The 14,895-nt window shown below is 50.4% G+C and overlaps 7 protein-coding genes across 7 annotated transcripts in view; 4 read left to right on the forward strand and 3 right to left on the reverse strand.

Moving 5' to 3' along the window:
• Positions 1–1,117, reverse strand: part of BP01DRAFT_419834 (NAD(P)/FAD-dependent oxidoreductase) — a 2,303-nt gene extending 1,186 nt beyond the window's left edge. Inside the window, exons 1-4 of the mRNA XM_025579425.1 lie at positions 837–1,117; positions 679–775; positions 582–624; positions 111–521 (exon numbers count right to left, since the gene is read on the reverse strand). Coding sequence (XP_025435671.1) covers positions 111–521; positions 582–624; positions 679–775; positions 837–967 — 682 coding nt within the window. The 5' untranslated portion in view covers positions 968–1,117. The remainder of the gene's footprint in view (positions 1–110; positions 522–581; positions 625–678; positions 776–836) is intronic.
• A 626-nt stretch (positions 1,118–1,743) lies between these two features.
• On the forward strand, positions 1,744–2,703 carry BP01DRAFT_387847 (SGNH/GDSL hydrolase family protein). Its single transcript, XM_025577777.1, has 4 exons — positions 1,744–2,049; positions 2,127–2,172; positions 2,225–2,413; positions 2,467–2,703. The coding sequence occupies exons 1-4, from the start codon at positions 1,836–1,838 to the stop codon at positions 2,618–2,620; spliced, it is 603 nt and encodes a 200-aa protein (XP_025435672.1). The 5' UTR covers positions 1,744–1,835; the 3' UTR covers positions 2,621–2,703.
• Positions 2,704–2,909: 206 nt separating this feature from the next.
• Positions 2,910–4,045, forward strand: BP01DRAFT_419836 (uncharacterized protein; the record flags this gene model as incomplete). Its single annotated transcript, XM_025579426.1, has 5 exons — positions 2,910–3,223; positions 3,281–3,555; positions 3,613–3,728; positions 3,794–3,974; positions 4,022–4,045. Exons 1-5 carry the CDS (start codon positions 2,920–2,922, stop codon positions 4,043–4,045), a joined length of 900 nt encoding a protein of 299 aa, XP_025435673.1. The 5' UTR covers positions 2,910–2,919.
• Positions 4,046–4,479: 434 nt separating this feature from the next.
• BP01DRAFT_419837 (SDR family NAD(P)-dependent oxidoreductase) lies at positions 4,480–5,566 on the reverse strand (the record flags this gene model as incomplete). Its single annotated transcript, XM_025579427.1, has 4 exons — positions 5,143–5,566; positions 4,843–5,090; positions 4,555–4,785; positions 4,480–4,509 (listed from the first exon to the last, which is right to left on the reverse strand). Exons 1-4 carry the CDS (start codon positions 5,438–5,440, stop codon positions 4,480–4,482), a joined length of 807 nt encoding a protein of 268 aa, XP_025435674.1. The 5' UTR covers positions 5,441–5,566.
• A 1,679-nt stretch (positions 5,567–7,245) lies between these two features.
• On the forward strand, positions 7,246–8,708 carry BP01DRAFT_287046 (TLC domain-containing protein; the record flags this gene model as incomplete). Its single annotated transcript, XM_025571487.1, has 3 exons — positions 7,246–7,368; positions 7,449–8,183; positions 8,241–8,708. The coding sequence occupies 3 exons, from the start codon at positions 7,246–7,248 to the stop codon at positions 8,706–8,708; spliced, it is 1,326 nt and encodes a 441-aa protein (XP_025435675.1).
• Positions 8,709–9,639: 931 nt separating this feature from the next.
• On the reverse strand, positions 9,640–10,537 carry BP01DRAFT_352256 (uncharacterized protein; the record flags this gene model as incomplete). The annotated part of the gene is made up of 2 exons (XM_025573905.1): positions 10,280–10,537; positions 9,640–10,124 (listed from the first exon to the last, which is right to left on the reverse strand). Coding segments are annotated over exons 1-2 (512 nt in total), but the record flags the coding sequence as incomplete, so codon positions are not given.
• A 537-nt stretch (positions 10,538–11,074) lies between these two features.
• Positions 11,075–14,598, forward strand: BP01DRAFT_331038 (uncharacterized protein). Its single transcript, XM_025573031.1, has 5 exons — positions 11,075–11,480; positions 11,539–12,211; positions 12,615–12,636; positions 12,810–13,244; positions 13,296–14,598. The coding sequence occupies exons 1-5, from the start codon at positions 11,251–11,253 to the stop codon at positions 14,465–14,467; spliced, it is 2,532 nt and encodes an 843-aa protein (XP_025435677.1). The 5' UTR covers positions 11,075–11,250; the 3' UTR covers positions 14,468–14,598.
• Positions 14,599–14,895: the final 297 nt, after the last annotated feature.

The following is a 14,895-nucleotide window of genomic DNA, read 5'->3' on the forward strand; positions in this document are numbered from 1 at the left end:
AAGAAGAAGAAGAAGAAGAAGAAGAAGAAGAAGAAGAAGAAGAAGAAGAAGAAGAAGAAGAAGAAGAAGAAGAAGAAGAAGAAGAAGAAGAAGAACGGATGTGTTGCTACCGTGAAGTGTCTCAAAGAATGGTTGGTTTTCCATTGGTGTACCCTTTGCATAAGTCTCAGCTCCCTGCCAGTAACCCCAGTGAGCAATGTTCTTGAGACTCTCGTTGTACCGACGGTTGTTAAGGTACTTGGTACTAAGCATGCCCTTCCGACCACTTGCATCGACCAGATAGTTGAAGGAAATCTCTTTAATCTCTTGCGACTGGTCTTGCTGACACACATATGTGGCCGAAACAGGCTTGCCGAGCTTAGAAACCGCATCGGGCGCGAACTGGATGGACTTGACCTTGACACCATCGAAGGTTTTTGCACCGCTTTTGGCCGCATGCTGGAACATCAAGTGGTCGGCCTCAGAGCGAACAACATTCCATGCGTAGTTTTCGCGTCCGCCAGCGGCAAGAAAGTCGGTGTCTGCGCGTCACACAGGCTTATTAGCACTAAATTGCAGAAGGAATCATGCTCTTCTCATACATCCGGCTCGCTTGGTTTTATCAAGTTTGAAGGATGCTCCGATCTAGGCGTCTTTTGTTAGTTGTTGCATTTATCAGTTGTATAGAGGATAACTGACCTTCTTTGTGAAGCCATACTTGTCGAAAGCTTGGTCCAGGTCGATGAACCGAAGTAGATGACGCATAGACGCCAGCATGCTCTCCCCAATATGATAGCTTGCCAGGAAATCAGTCTTGGGTCGCGGTAGATCGCCAAGAAGGCAGAGATGGCACTTACCGAGGGAACTGGTCTGCTTCCAGCAACACTGTATCAACACCCTCTCGAGCAAGTGCAGCAGCGCAATACGAGCCACCTGGCCCACCACCGACGACAAGTACCATGCAGTGATCTGGGATGTTCTGCATCATGACAACAGTGATAGTGCTCAGGTAGGTGGTGGTTAGAGTATAGAAGGGAAGATGTTCGATGTTGAAATATAGGGCACTATTTATCAACTCGTCTGAGACGCTTGATATACTGTCACTCACTTTGGTGTGATGAGGTTGCAGGAAATCGGTTCTTCGTGCTATTTGTGGCTGGTCACCATTGATTGGTGCACTAGATCGTCCATGGCGACAAGGGCTCTGGGCCTCAAGACCGTAGCTCGCCTGAACATCAAATATCAAGCTTCTCCAGAGAAGTTAATCAGCTGGAGTGAACTAGACGAGAATGCCATGATCTCGACTGCACGTGTGAGTGGTCACTGTCAAGAATCTGATCATGCTGGATACATTAACCACAGCAGCACTGATTATCGGAGAGGTTCAGCTGTCGACCTATAATTGACAAGACCAGTCATTCTGCGAATACAGAAAAAGAGGGTCAAGAAGTAGAAAGAGTCATATCGATCCTATTCGCCGGTTCGTGGCATGTAATATCCGACTTGTGTCACAATCTCTCAGATCGATCATGATGCCTTGCATGAACACCTGTTACAAGGCATCGAGGTGTTTGCTGAGTCTGCCTTGCCCAAGAGGAGCGAATAGCCAAGGAGAACCAGAGCTGAGTTTTCCTTCAAGCGTGCAGCGGATTATCTCAGAAATTAGCCTGCAGCTTAGTTGTGAGTCAGTCATCGATGTTGGAAGTGGCAGCCTTGCAGCAACAGCAACAGCAACAACAAAGAATACCCCGCTCTACTCTGCCTCGTGTTTTTTTTCTCACCTAAGTTCCCAAAATAAATACTGACATTCCACTACAAGCTTTCTCTCAGCTTCATATCTAGCTTACCTCCACACGATGAGCAAATCGCTGTCAATTCTCTGCTTCGGTAATTCGCTGACAGCAGGATACTACAATTGGGGCCAGGACTACCATCCTTACGCATGGAAGCTGGAGAAGCGTCTCAAGGCTGCATTTCCCACTCATATCCTCCGCATCGATGTCGACGGTCTCCCAGGCGACTTGGTCAAGAGTCCTCCAGGGCGCTTTCTGCCCCGCTTGCAGCAGAAGTGTGAGTTCTCTCCAGCTTCCGAAATGTCGCATATTTCAGTCAAGTATTCAAGCTGATCGGCGAATGATCTGAACCAGGCGCAGCAACATCTTATGATTGGGTGATCATACTGGGTGGGACAAAGTACGAGAGCCTCCTCATCTTCCAATGATTCTACTAATTCTGAGTGTGGCAGTGACCTCGGCTCTATGTACCCCCCGGAGAAGATCCTGCCCGCGTTGAAAGAGGCCTGGGCCACGGCTATAAAAAGTGGCGCCAACGTCTTAGCCTTGACAATCCCTGAATGCGGGGCAAGGTTGCAGAGACTGATCGATGCCAGAGCGGAGCTGAACTCGCAAATATTGAAGCATGACGCCGATAGCTTGTGAGTCTTCGACCTTGCTTGAGGTGAGGGCTGGACCTGAACTGATTCAGTAGTTATGCGTTTGATCTCCACAAAGAGATTCCTTACCTCAACGCTACGAAGGAGACCAAAGCTAGAATCTGGGATGACGCAGTTCATATGAAACCAGATGGCTATGATTTGGTGGGAAACTTGATTGCCGACCATCTAATCCAGTTGCTTAGTTAGAGGCTACCTTGGGGAGAGTAGGATGTTACGAAGCTACGCAGTTATGATATAGAGAAGAAGAATTCGCACAGCGTACATCTTTGGCCTGAGGGACTTCCATAGATGTTGCAATCATCATGTCCCCAAATCTTAAGCAAATTAGCAATTTAAGTATGGATGATGACAGCTCGTGACGGAGTCGATAGTGTCGATAGTAGGATGCATTATTCTCTACCCGGCTTAGTGTCATTTCTCCCTCTAGAACTCAATCTTCAAGCTCGGATCTTCTCCTTCCCCACACGTGCAAACACCAGCACATCATGGCGTCAATGCTCTCTCAACAAGAGGACTTTGTATTTGTTAACATATCGCGACCCGATGAGATCAAGGCCGCTTCCACTCAACGCACCATCCGGCGTTGGGTCATGCGCGACATTGGACGATCGCGTCGGACACAGCGCAAGCCACAAACCTGGACTCTGTCTCTAACACCGTCTATCCATCCAAGCACGGCGCTCATATCTTCGGCAAACCCCGCTAGAATCCCGGCATCAATCGATCCCTGCAACGCCACTTTCTACCCTACACAGCTCGATGACAGAGGTCTACAGCTGATGCACTTTAGTACACTTCCCCCACAGCAGTCTATTCCATAGCCAGTGCGAAGCTCACGCAATCTAGTGACAAGCGACAAGGACTATGTCTTCCGACCATTCCGCTCCGTCTGGTTCTCAATGGCGTTGACCGATCCCAGCGCCACCTTCGTGGCCTTGGCGAATGCGGCTATGTTCCTCGATCAGCGACTCCGTGCGCAGGAGTTTAGCTACGAAACAAGCTCGGAGTGCCTAGCGTACTACGGAAGATGTGTGCAGCAAGTCAGAGGCCGGCTGGGAAATGTTAAAGAGAGCCTTGGTGAGGGAGTGATCACTGCAATTTTGGGATTGATCTGTCATGACGTGAGTAATCTTGAACCTGGTGAGCTGGAATGATTCGAACACTGACTGGTGGTGGAGTTGTATGTTGGTATGTGTGACCGATGGAATACTCACTTCCAAGGCCTTGAGCGAATTATCCGATTGAGAGGAGGTTATGATGGTCTGGGTGTCAATGTGGCCTTGTTTGCTTTTTGGTTGGTTTTTCATGACAATCAGAGCTCTTGAGGGGTTGGGCATCGGCTGACGCTCGCATGGCCAGGCTCGATATTGTGGGTAGCGTGGCGGTGGACACGCCTCCTCGAATGCCCAAACCGCCAGGACTTGCAGGATATTTGGGTACGGAACCTCCCGACGCCTTAAAGCCCGCGATCAGAAGCCTTCTCGACGACATTTCAATAAGACATGGATCGTTCTGCGATGTACCAGTCGCTCTCAACCATGTGAGCTTTGTCGCAACCGCTGCTTGTGAAGGGCAACGTGACTCCAGGCCATTCTGGAAGCGCGAAGATAACCTCATCTTAATAAAATTATTCGGACCAGCGACGCATTTCCTGCTGTCAATGACAAGGCCAATGGGCCTCGCTACCGACCAGCAAGAGATCCAATTTCTCAGAGAAGCCATACGATTGGCTCTTCTCATACTCCTCGCAACTTTGAAAAGAGACGTGTTTCTCTTCACCTCAAGTGAATGGCCATACCTGCAGCGCAAATTCGAGGCCCTCATTCCATCCTTGCCTGTAACAAAGTATGATGCTGCCTGTCTGAAGCTTTACCTATGGGCGATGGTGACTGTCTCTTTAGTCTCAGACCCAGAAGCAAATGGGTTGTATGTAGGGGGAATCAGGCTTGCGCTCGAGTCCCTGGCCATCGATGCTACTCATGCGGTGAAAATCATTGAGAGCATCCTCTGGAGCGATGCATTGCATATTCGTACTGAACGAATGATTATGCAGCTAAATCCAACTCATCGTGTATCTGTATAAGTATATAGACAAGCATCAGAGCACCTCAACCACCCACAATGCCACCACTGACTGAGATGACCTGTCCTGAGATCCATCGGCTTTTCTCGGAGCACAACAACAGCACCGCATCCGCAACATCTTCCACAGTCCCAACTCTCTCTTCAACCCGGGTCATGGGCACCATAGTCTTGTGAATCTTTTCCGCTACTGGAGCTGGCACACCATCCGTGTCCACAGGGCCAGGGGAGACCGTGTTGATGGTTATGCCACCATGACCACGGCCCAGCTAAGCACAGTCAGAAAATCACATCATAGGCTTTTGGCGGAATGAAGTTTATCTTACCTCACCAGCCAGAGCGAGTGTCAAAGCATCTGTTGCCGCCTTGGAAGCGAGATAGATCGGCGAGCCGGAAATTCCCAATTTCGACGCCACGGAACCAATGTTGATGACACGGCTGCGCGGTGGCATATGTGCTACAGCAGCTTGAACCAGATAGAGAGGCCCAAAGACATTGACGCCAAAGGTAGTCGCCATACACTCCGGAGTGGCACTCAGTGCGGGACCTGGGACCCCTGTCCCGGCATTGTTGACTATATCATCAAGTAAGCCTTCAAATTTCGCCAAGCAGTAGGTAGTACTCACCTAGTATATCGATCTTTCCAAATTTGGCGACCGTCTCTTCCACGAGTCTTTGTGCCTCTTCAGGACGAGAGATGTCTGCCTGTATGACAAGCACCTTTCCACCCGCAGCGGCAATACTCTCGGCCACTGCGGCGGCGGAGGACGCTGTAGACGGCGAGACGTAGTTAATGACGACCGATGCACCGTGCTGTGCAAGAGCAGATGCTATACCAGCACCAATGCCTCGTTTCTTGCCGGAGCCAGTGATGATGGCTACTTTGCCTTGGAGGCTGAGGGCAGAGTCGGTTGCGGCGGTCATTGTGAGATGAGAAATAATGTGATCTGGAAGACAGAGCCTTCTGGAGGAGTGAGGAGCCTTTTATTTCTTTCTTCTACCCTTTATAGAGGGTTTGGCTGAGTCTAAGTGAGTCATTTTTTCAATCTGGAGGAAGTCGTTGATTGAGAACTGCACAAGTTGATATTGCTGAAGCCTACTATACTTAATTTCCTAAATGGGAAAACGGTACCCCATGCCGTGCATTAGCGTTCTGCGCTAGCTGTAAAGAGTTGGAGGGCCGTTGATGTCCTTTTCTGCCACCGCCTTCTTTCCGGATTTGTGGCTGCTGTTACTCCGTAGTCACCGCTCAAAATGTGCTCTGCGTTCTGCCGCCCGGTCGAAATGGTACTACGGTATGAGCGGTAAGTCAAAGCCATTTCTGTTAGTTATGGCCTGTCCTCTCTATGGTTTCACCATCTGAATTGCGCCCACTGTTCGTGCGCGGTTCGTGCGCCAATTCGTTCGCCAATTCGTTCGCCAATTCGTTCGCCAATTCGTTCGCCAATTCGTTCGCCAATTCGCACAGTGGCTGCAGATCTCTGGTACAATGAACAATCTTCATGATGAATATGATGTAACTTGCTTCTATTCTACCAGAATTTGAAGTTGTGCTCGTTGCGGAGAACGACGGCTTACCCACATGCTCGCATGGCCAACAGAAATCGGCCATCTACAGGCTTATAGTTTGTGGCGATCATCATTCAGCTACTGGATAGCAATTTATCCCAAGTTATTGCAACATAACCCAATTTCGACGCTTCGTACTTCTGTTTCCAAAGCATTAGCCAGCGACTCGATCTATAGTCGCTCGAAAGTAAGGCCATGGTAGATAGACGGGTGTCTCCTCTGCTCCGCTGAAGAATACAGCATGATCTCAGCGTGAGACCAGGGACAAAGATTATCACAGAGCACGACACATGTCCTCCAAAGCAGAGTCCCCTTTTCTGCTCCTGAGTGAGCGGGTTGTCGTAAGCGTATTGCTGCCAAGAAACCGTTTACCACTTCTCAAACCAGCCCCAATGGCACATGCACTGCCAATGTGGATCGTATTCTTATACATAACGATTGCACTGGGCTGTACGGAGTATAACGCGGATATAATCTTCAGCGGAGACCACGACAATCAGGGGTTAGCCTGACGATGGTCCGACAGGATACCGATCGTTGACTCTGGAGTGGTCGGGGGAACTCAACTGTCCGAAAAACCGATCAACTTAAAATTTTGGGTGTGAAAACCAGAAAAGAAGAAGGAAAAAAGACCCCTGGTCTACCAATACTGCAGTAAAAGAGGCTCCGCAATAGGAAGAGTTTGCGAGGGATTGCGAGGCTGCGAGCACCCAGTCAGAGTGGGAAATTAACTGACAAGACGGAACTACTACTAACACTAATTAACACTAACACTTTCTCCGTTCTGCCCGCCTCTTCTTCTTCCCCTTCTTCTTCAACCTCCTACTTCCTTACGGTTCGCCCTCCCCCATTCGCGCTTGCGATTGCATCTTTTTTTCTTCTTCGTGTAGCCCTTTTTGTCATTTCCATTGCCCTTTGGGTCGCTCTCCCTCAGTACTATCTGCTGGTCGATCATCCCCCTTCCCGCGCGCTCCGTCAATTCCCGGCCGCTTCGCATTCCGCTCCGCTCGGTACCTTTTTTCCCGTGCGCCGTTCTGCTTTCGGTCGCCTGGTGTAGGTCTCTGGAAAAAGAAGTAGAGGGAGCATACACGTGTCTGTACTCCTCTGTCCAACCTACAAGCAGGTAATACATCGGAACACATCCTGCTACTCTATTCACCATGGTTCGAGGACGGAGATCGAGTAATTTGGGTGCGGACATTCGCGGTGACACTGGCGCACCGGCCATGTCCACCATGAATGAAGTCAGCCCCATTGATGGGGAGGCTCCCAGATGGGATCAGGTATGGTTACCATACATCTGAAAGATGCCTTTGACGGCATTACTCTCTCCTTCCCACGCCGCTCACTTCTCCATCATCAGCTGCTTAAGTCCGGTGCCTCCGACGACAAGTCAACCAAGGCCCCCGCGAAACGTCGCAAGAAGTCCTCTCTGCGCCGCTTCAAAGATGCTTGTCTGAAGCACACCTGGCTTCTGCCATTGCTCATCCTGATTGTTCTCCTGTCCCTGTACGCGATCAATCCGACAACATCGAATCCGCTGCACAGCGCCATCTTCCTCTCCTATCCGCAGCCTCCGAAGTACCCTGGCGGCCCGATCATGTACGGAAAAGGTCCTAAGGATATCGCTTTCGTCTCATTTTATACTGTCGTCTTGTCCTTCACTCGTGAATTCATCATGCAGCGCTGGATCCGACCGTTTGCAGTGTACTGCGGCATCTCTGGAAGGGGCAAAACTGCTCGATTCATGGAACAGGTGTATACAGCCATCTACTTCGGGATCTTCGGCCCCTTCGGTCTCTATGTCATGTACAGGTCGGATATCTGGTATTTCAACACCACGGCCATGTTCGAGGGCTTTCCTCATCGGGAGCACGAGGCGCTCTTCAAGGCCTTTTACCTGCTGGAGGCGAGTTACTGGGCGCAACAGGCGATTGTGTTGATGCTCCAGTTGGAAAAGCCACGGAAGGACTTCAAGGAGCTGGTAGCACATCACATAATTACTCTGTCCCTCATTGGACTGAGCTATCGGTTCCATTTCACTTACATGGGTATCGCTGTGTATATCACCCATGATATTTCTGATTTCTTCCTTGCCGTACGTACCCCCACCCCCTCAACGACCTGACGCGATAGTAACATGGCTGCGCTCTAGACCTCCAAGACTCTCAACTATCTCGACCACTGGATCACCGCGCCCTACTTCGCTATGTTCGTCGGCATGTGGGTCTATCTTCGTCATTTCCTGAATTTGAAGATCCTCTGGGCCGTCCTGACTGAATTCCGGACTGTCGGACCCTTCGAGCTTAACTGGGAAACCCAGCAGTACAAGTGCTGGATCAGTCAATACATCACCTTCGCCTTGCTGGCCAGCTTGCAAGCTGTCAACCTCTTCTGGCTTTTCCTGATTGGACGTATTTTGAAGAATTACATCATCAGCGATATCAAGAAGGATGAGAGAAGCGACGACGAGGATACGGAGGATGAACTTCCGCTTCCCGACGCAAACAGCCATGCCACACTTGCGACAGGTATCGAGGAGCCAACCCTGAACGCCCGCAGCAAGGAGAACAAGACTCCTCAGGTTCTTGTGAACGGTCAGCCGGTCAACAGCAAGCACTAAGTCACAGATCGCGGTGGGAGGGGCGCATATTGCAATCTCATGGTCCATCCGGGATCGTGTAGCCCGCCTTCGGGTGAGGCTTGTCTATAACTTTTACTTTCCCCAAGAACATTTTATGGCACCCATGTTCGAAACGTTTTTTTTTCCCTGTTCCTTTTGCTCCCAATTGCACAAAACCTGCGTCTGTACTTTCTCCGTGTCATTTCTCCTGCGCATGGTTTCGGGTGCAACCGGGTCTTCGAGGGCAACGGCTGGCTTAGCATGCAAACTTTTTTTTGATGGTGTCGGTCAATTATGGGCGGGCGTCCCGGGTGATGCAAGAGCTGCAAATGGATATAAGTGATGAATATGCCATGACTGAGCACTTTCCCTGTTTTGTTTCCTCTTTCTCATGATAATGCGGAGATTGAAGTTCTGTCTGCGTCTTCTTTTTCAAAGGGATGAAGGGGGCGTTGGAGCCGCCTGCAGATGGATGTCTAATCTAATATAGTAATAGATCCGCATTGGCTGACAATTGGTTGGTGCGATTCACGTTGAGCTTCTGTCTTGACTTCAGTTGTCTACTTACCTTCCGTGCATGATCATATGCGAGATGGCTGTAGCCTCGCTAATGTGCTTCAAAGCTTTTCGTTTCCCCAGATCTACGCTCATAACTTTTTATGCAGGAAAGAACCATTTAAGAGACGAAATTTGATCGCTTTGTTGCTATTCCGACAAGTGCACTCGTCCCCAACAGTCATGGTCTTATACATGAAACATGGCGTCATCATACAGAAAACCGTCTTTCTCAACCTCCCCCACTAACATCGAAGAGCATCATATCTACTGCTGCGGACGATCCGGAGAGACGGCTCCCTTCACCTTGGCCGTCTCAGTCTCACCCTCACCCTTGATACTCTTTCCGGGCTCATTCACATGCGGGTGATCCGTAGTGGTGTTGGAAAGGCCCTCCTGCTTGCCGGAGATAGTAGAGAAATTACCGGCCTCCTTACGGGTCGATGGCTATTTTTTTGTTGGCCGACTGCGTCAGTACTATCACATCAATCACAGCCAACAACTGAACAATCCACGAAACTCGAACCCCACACCCTTCCAAGCCACACACAAAATCGGAACAAGCACAGAAGGGAACGTACCTCATCAGCCTCAGAAGGCGCCTTTCCATCCGTCGAGGCAGCTGCTGCGCCCGAATCCGACGACTCAATCTTTTGCTCGGCGTCACGGTCTGGTTGGGGAGTCGAGTCCTTGGCGGCAGCGGCTTCTTCCTTCTCGATCGGAGCGGAGGTCGACACCTTGCCCTTGGGCTCGCCGTGGTTGTGGGTGTCGGGGGTGTCGTGCGAGGAGGCGGCGGCTTTGGGGCCGGTTGCGAGCAGGTAGTAAGCTCCGGGGATGCCGAGGCCGAGGGAGCCAATGAGCCTTTCGGAGCAATCGGGTCAGTACGGTTGGTTTTGAGTGGTGATGGAGATTGAGGGTATGTATGGGGGTTTGGGAGCTATGGATTGATGGTCCAATGCCGTGCACGAGCTTGTGATATAGGTACAGTAGGTAGGTAACTGAATTTGGTCACTTACCAGGGAAGGTCGGAGGACTTGTTGGTCGATTGAGCGGCTTGGGCGTATGTTCGACGAGCAAATTGCTGGGTGGGCATTTGTCGCACGGTGCCCAGAGCGCGGGCGGAGGTGCGCAGGAATTGAGAGCGTGCGAGAGCCATGGAGTAGGTGTTTCTAGTGGTTCGTGATTGTAGAAGGTGAAATTGAGTGTATGGAAAAGTAGGGATGAAGCAATTGATGGGAGTTTGGAGTGTAATTGGGAAGGGAGGAAGGATAGAGGTATGAAAAGAGGAGGCTGGCTGGATTCGGGGGGAAAGAAGGAAAAGGATGATGGTATGACTTAATGGCCAGGGAGTCTATTATAGTCTTGTAGTTACACTGACGGAGCGGGACCTGCCGGCGTGAGCAGACGTAGAGGTACAGTAGTAGGTAATCTAGTAGATGAGTGTAAGTTAGATGGTGTATTGATTACACCAAATGATGTAATGCCCCCATGCGGAGATCGGCCTCGTGTGCTTCCCGCCCGGTTCTTCTCCGTATTGACCTCTACTGTCTGTGCTATTACTCTGTCTGACCTACTTCTACCATGTACTCAACTGTGACTTCATGGCTTCCAGTTACTGCCTTGAATACAATTAATTCCTGGTCCTCAGCAGAGCTCAGGAGTACAGATAGACAATGGCTGGAATGTGTGATGAGTGCATTGATGGCCTGCCTCGCTCACCGTAGAAGCTCATCTCTGCCTCAGGCAGGAAATCAGCTCCGATAGCATCAGCGACTCGATAGAGTTGGTTATCATTCTCCTACTGTCATTCCCCTCACCACTCGCCGCCATCCCCCCGTCCCTTTTTGAACTTCCCCTACCTATCCTTTTGCATAAGCCAAACTAGATCTGGCCTTTGACACCAAGGCTCTGTATTGCATTGCATCATTTTACATCACACCTACAAGCCCTCTCTACCTACCTCAAAAACTTAGTGCGGGGCTTCATCATGGCGGACCGACAAGCAGTGCAGCATAGTCTAAACAACCTGCTTTTGAAACTGGACGATCCCGATCCAGACATGAGATACATGTCCCTCAATGATCTACTCGGTGTTCTGGACAATCCCCACTCTGCATATCTGGCTCATGACCAGGTCTCCGCGTCAAAGTTGGCTGAGGGTCTCCTTAAGTCGCTGGATGATCAACACGGCGACGTTCAGAATCAAGCGCTAAAATGGTCCGCTCTCACTCTCTTGCTGCGTTGTATACTCATTTAACCTCCTCTCATTTCATAGTCTCGGTCCCCTCGTCCACCGACTACCCTTTGAGAATCTCGCCTCTATCCTCGAAAAACTCACCTCCTTGACAGCCTCCCAAACTATCGACACATCCGTCCCCAACACTGCTCTACGATACATTGTTACCGCTCTTCCGCGTCCTCAGGCCGGACAACCGCCTAGTCAAGATGCCATTTCGGCCTACTCGGCTGTTTCTCGTGTGCTCATACCCCGTCTGACCGGCCCAATACCATCTCCCTCCAGTCGAAGAGGGTCGGTAGTTAAAGGGATGCTCGAGAAGGATCCATCCAAGGGCTTCAGCAGTGATGCCATTGATGTCCTCATTCAAGTCGTCAGCTGCTTCGGACCACTCTTGAAGGAGTCTGAGCTGACTGCCCTGCAAAACTCCGTCATGTCTATCGTCGACAACGACACGGCTGGTACCGTGGTGACGAAGCGCGCGTTGGCCGCCATCTCAGCTTTGGTCCTTCATTTCTCCGATCATCAGCTCAACCTCTTCGTCAATGACCTTACCCAAAAGTTCAACTCTCAACCTAGTACGATTCACAAACGCCACCTTATCGCCACGGTGGGAAGCATAGCGAAGAGTGCCCCCGCCAAATTCGGCCCATACCTTCCCACGCTCGCCCCATTCGTGTTCTCGGCTCTTGATGAGGACGCAGTGGAACCAGTTAGCTGAGCTGACTTTGTGGTTTCCTACTGGCGCTCTGACGGACTCCTCAAATGACAGCTTTGAAATGTATCGTAGGATCTCGTCTTGATAGATTGATGGACTCCCGATTATAGCTGGACCTTGTGGACTTTTATACCCTCAATGAAAATCATGGCACTATTTCTGCTCTCATATGCTACTGGGAAACATGAGCATAGTCGGGTGCTGAACAATCTCTTGGCATCACCCATGATGTACACTTCCCTACCATGGCCGGAGGACAGCCACTGCCGTGCTTGCGTAACTTTCCATTTTCACTATCCCCGGGACTTGAGGAGAAATCGCCTCAGCACAGAAACTCGATTGTGCCTGCTTGATGGTTCAGACTGAGTTCGTCGGTCAAGATGGTTACTCTGTCTAGATGAGAAGGGTATGGAAGCAAGGTATAGTGTTCTTCCGGCCAGTGGCAAGTCTGGATTGAGTCCAGCATTTGAAATCAGGCTAGAACATCACAGGCAAGGACCACGGCATAAGGTCAATTGCGACATGGAAGGCATTGCCCCCGCTACTGCCCTCAGATCTCGTATCTGTTTATATTTGTTTATCTACTGGAAAGGCTGGTCACTTCCTGTGAACCCCGATGACCACTGCAGCTTCCTTCCTTGTGTTGTCGCTCAAAATGACCTGAGCAGCTCTGCCACTTGTCTTCTCAACTTCTCTTCCTGCTTCTTCTCATCATCCCAGCATCTTATACTCCATATCACACCCTTACCGTGTTGGATTACACTGCATCTTACCTCTCGTATACACTATACCAGGTTCGCGTTCGGCACGATGCGTATACTCAAGTGGGCCATCACCGTGTGTGGTCTGACAGCCTGCACGACTGCGCGGAACATCTTCTCCCTTCAGTCAAACCATCACCTGTCCCCGATTGTCCCTCGCCCCAATGATGATATCAGCATCCAACCACTTACTGTGCGTGCGGAGGGCCTTCGGTGCGGCGGCGGAGTTGGGAAGTGCCCAGAGAAGCTTTGCTGCTCTAATGCCGGTAGGTTCTCCTGTTGCCCCTGGGAGTCAAGTTCCATGCTAATGTTTGCAGGCTATTGTGGGAATACCAAGGACCATTGCGCCTCTCCCGACTGTCAAATCGACTACGGGTATTGTGACGCTCATATGACCCCTGGCGGACCCTCCACTGAAGATATTCCCCGTCCTCTTGATGGGGCTGCCCTTTACGGACCTAACATCATTCGTTCCTGCACTGTCCCAGGCACTGTCGCTCTCACCTACGATGACGGGCCCAAGGAGTACACCAAGGATTTACTCGATCTTCTTGATCGATACGAAGCGAAGGCAACCTTCTTCATAACCGGCAACAACAACGCCAAGGGTCAGATTGACAGCCCTGGAATGCCATGGGCGCCCCTAATTCGACATATGCACGATAGCGGTCATCAGATTGCCAGTCATACCTGGTCTCACCAAGATCTAAGCAAGATCTCACGGACACAGCGTCGCACTCAGTTGTTGTGGAATGAAGCCGCTCTGCGGAACATTCTCGGGTTCTTCCCTACATACATGCGTCCTCCTTATTCCAGCTGCACAGCTGACTCGGGCTGCTTGGCGGACTTAGGAGAGCTTGGCTACCATATTATTCTATACGACATTGACACAGAAGACTACAAGCACGACAGCCCGACAGAGATCCAACGGTCGAAGGACATCTTTGATAGTAGTCTCGATGCGCGGACTGCTTTTGATCGTCCTTGGCTTGTGATTGCTCATGATGTTCATGAACAGACCGTTCATAACCTCACAGAGCACATGCTGAAGAAGCTCATCGCGGAGGGGTTCCGAGCAGTGTCGGTGGGCGAGTGCCTGGGAGATCCTCCCCAGTATTGGTACCGTCAAGACAACACTGTCGATGGCCGCAACTCAATGAAGGATGCCTTCAAGGTCCAACAAATCTCATTCGACGGTATGTGTGGCGGTAATGTCACATGCAAGGGATCCCGCTTCGGGCCTTGCTGTAGTGGAACTGGGTTCTGTGGTAATGGGACGACGTTCTGCGGTGAGGGCTGTCTGGTTGCGAACGGCATTTGCGATAGCAAGGCGGACGCTGTGGTTGCTGAAGATGATCACATTGACTTTAAGCCGACTACCAAAACCGTTTCGAAGGGCAAACCCGCCAAGTCAGGCGCAATTCATACTCTGGTGCCTTCGAGCCTTCTCATTGAGCTTGTGGTGTCTTTGCTTGCCGTGCTTGTTTGAGAAGGCGGAGCCGACGAGCAGGCCATACCCGTCTTATTACGCCTTCGACATGCTTTGTGCAGGCTGGTTATCATGTTTGTGAGTCGTGTATATTTTATTGAGTGAGCCCATGCTTTGTCAGACGTTTGTACACTCCTTTTAGCATTCATAAGACGACTATGAAGCTTGAATTCAAGGTGTAAGGTTACTGCAATGGAATATGAGTTTGCCGATCATGATCGAGTGCTTTGAACTCCTATAGCTAGTCTCCGCTGATGAAGGTAATAGTACAGACACCACAATCGGGATTACAAGTCAATATAACAACAGCGAGAAGTAAAATACACTCCTGTCTGGGTATTCTGTAAAAACATAGCTCATCCTCGGATAGCACTTATACAGTAGGAGAGCCATACCAGCCGAGAGCAACATACATATATTTGAAAAGA

This window comes from Aspergillus saccharolyticus (assembly GCF_003184585.1).
Source record: "Aspergillus saccharolyticus JOP 1030-1 unplaced genomic scaffold BP01scaffold_1, whole genome shotgun sequence".
NCBI lineage: Eukaryota > Fungi > Ascomycota > Eurotiomycetes > Eurotiales > Aspergillaceae > Aspergillus > Aspergillus saccharolyticus.

What these genes read in the sequence shown, in the direction of transcription:
- BP01DRAFT_387847 (XM_025577777.1), top strand. Translation starts at nt 1,836, where the DNA reads ATGAGCAAATCGCTGTCAATTCTCTGCTTCGGTAATTCGCTGACAGCA. An exon ending in ATCATACTGGGTGGGACAAA is followed by an intron (nt 2,173 to 2,224) that starts GTACGAGAGCCT and finishes TGAGTGTGGCAG; the next exon opens with TGACCTCGGCTCTATGTACC. An exon ending in AAGCATGACGCCGATAGCTT is followed by an intron (nt 2,414 to 2,466) that starts GTGAGTCTTCGA and finishes CTGATTCAGTAG; the next exon opens with TTATGCGTTTGATCTCCACA.
- BP01DRAFT_331038 (XM_025573031.1), top strand. Translation starts at nt 11,251, where the DNA reads ATGGCGGACCGACAAGCAGTGCAGCATAGTCTAAACAACCTGCTTTTG. An exon ending in ATGAGGACGCAGTGGAACCA is followed by an intron (nt 12,212 to 12,614) that starts GTTAGCTGAGCT and finishes TACTCTGTCTAG; the next exon opens with ATGAGAAGGGTATGGAAGCA. An exon ending in GAGAAGGGTATGGAAGCAAG is followed by an intron (nt 12,637 to 12,809) that starts GTATAGTGTTCT and finishes TCTACTGGAAAG; the next exon opens with GCTGGTCACTTCCTGTGAAC.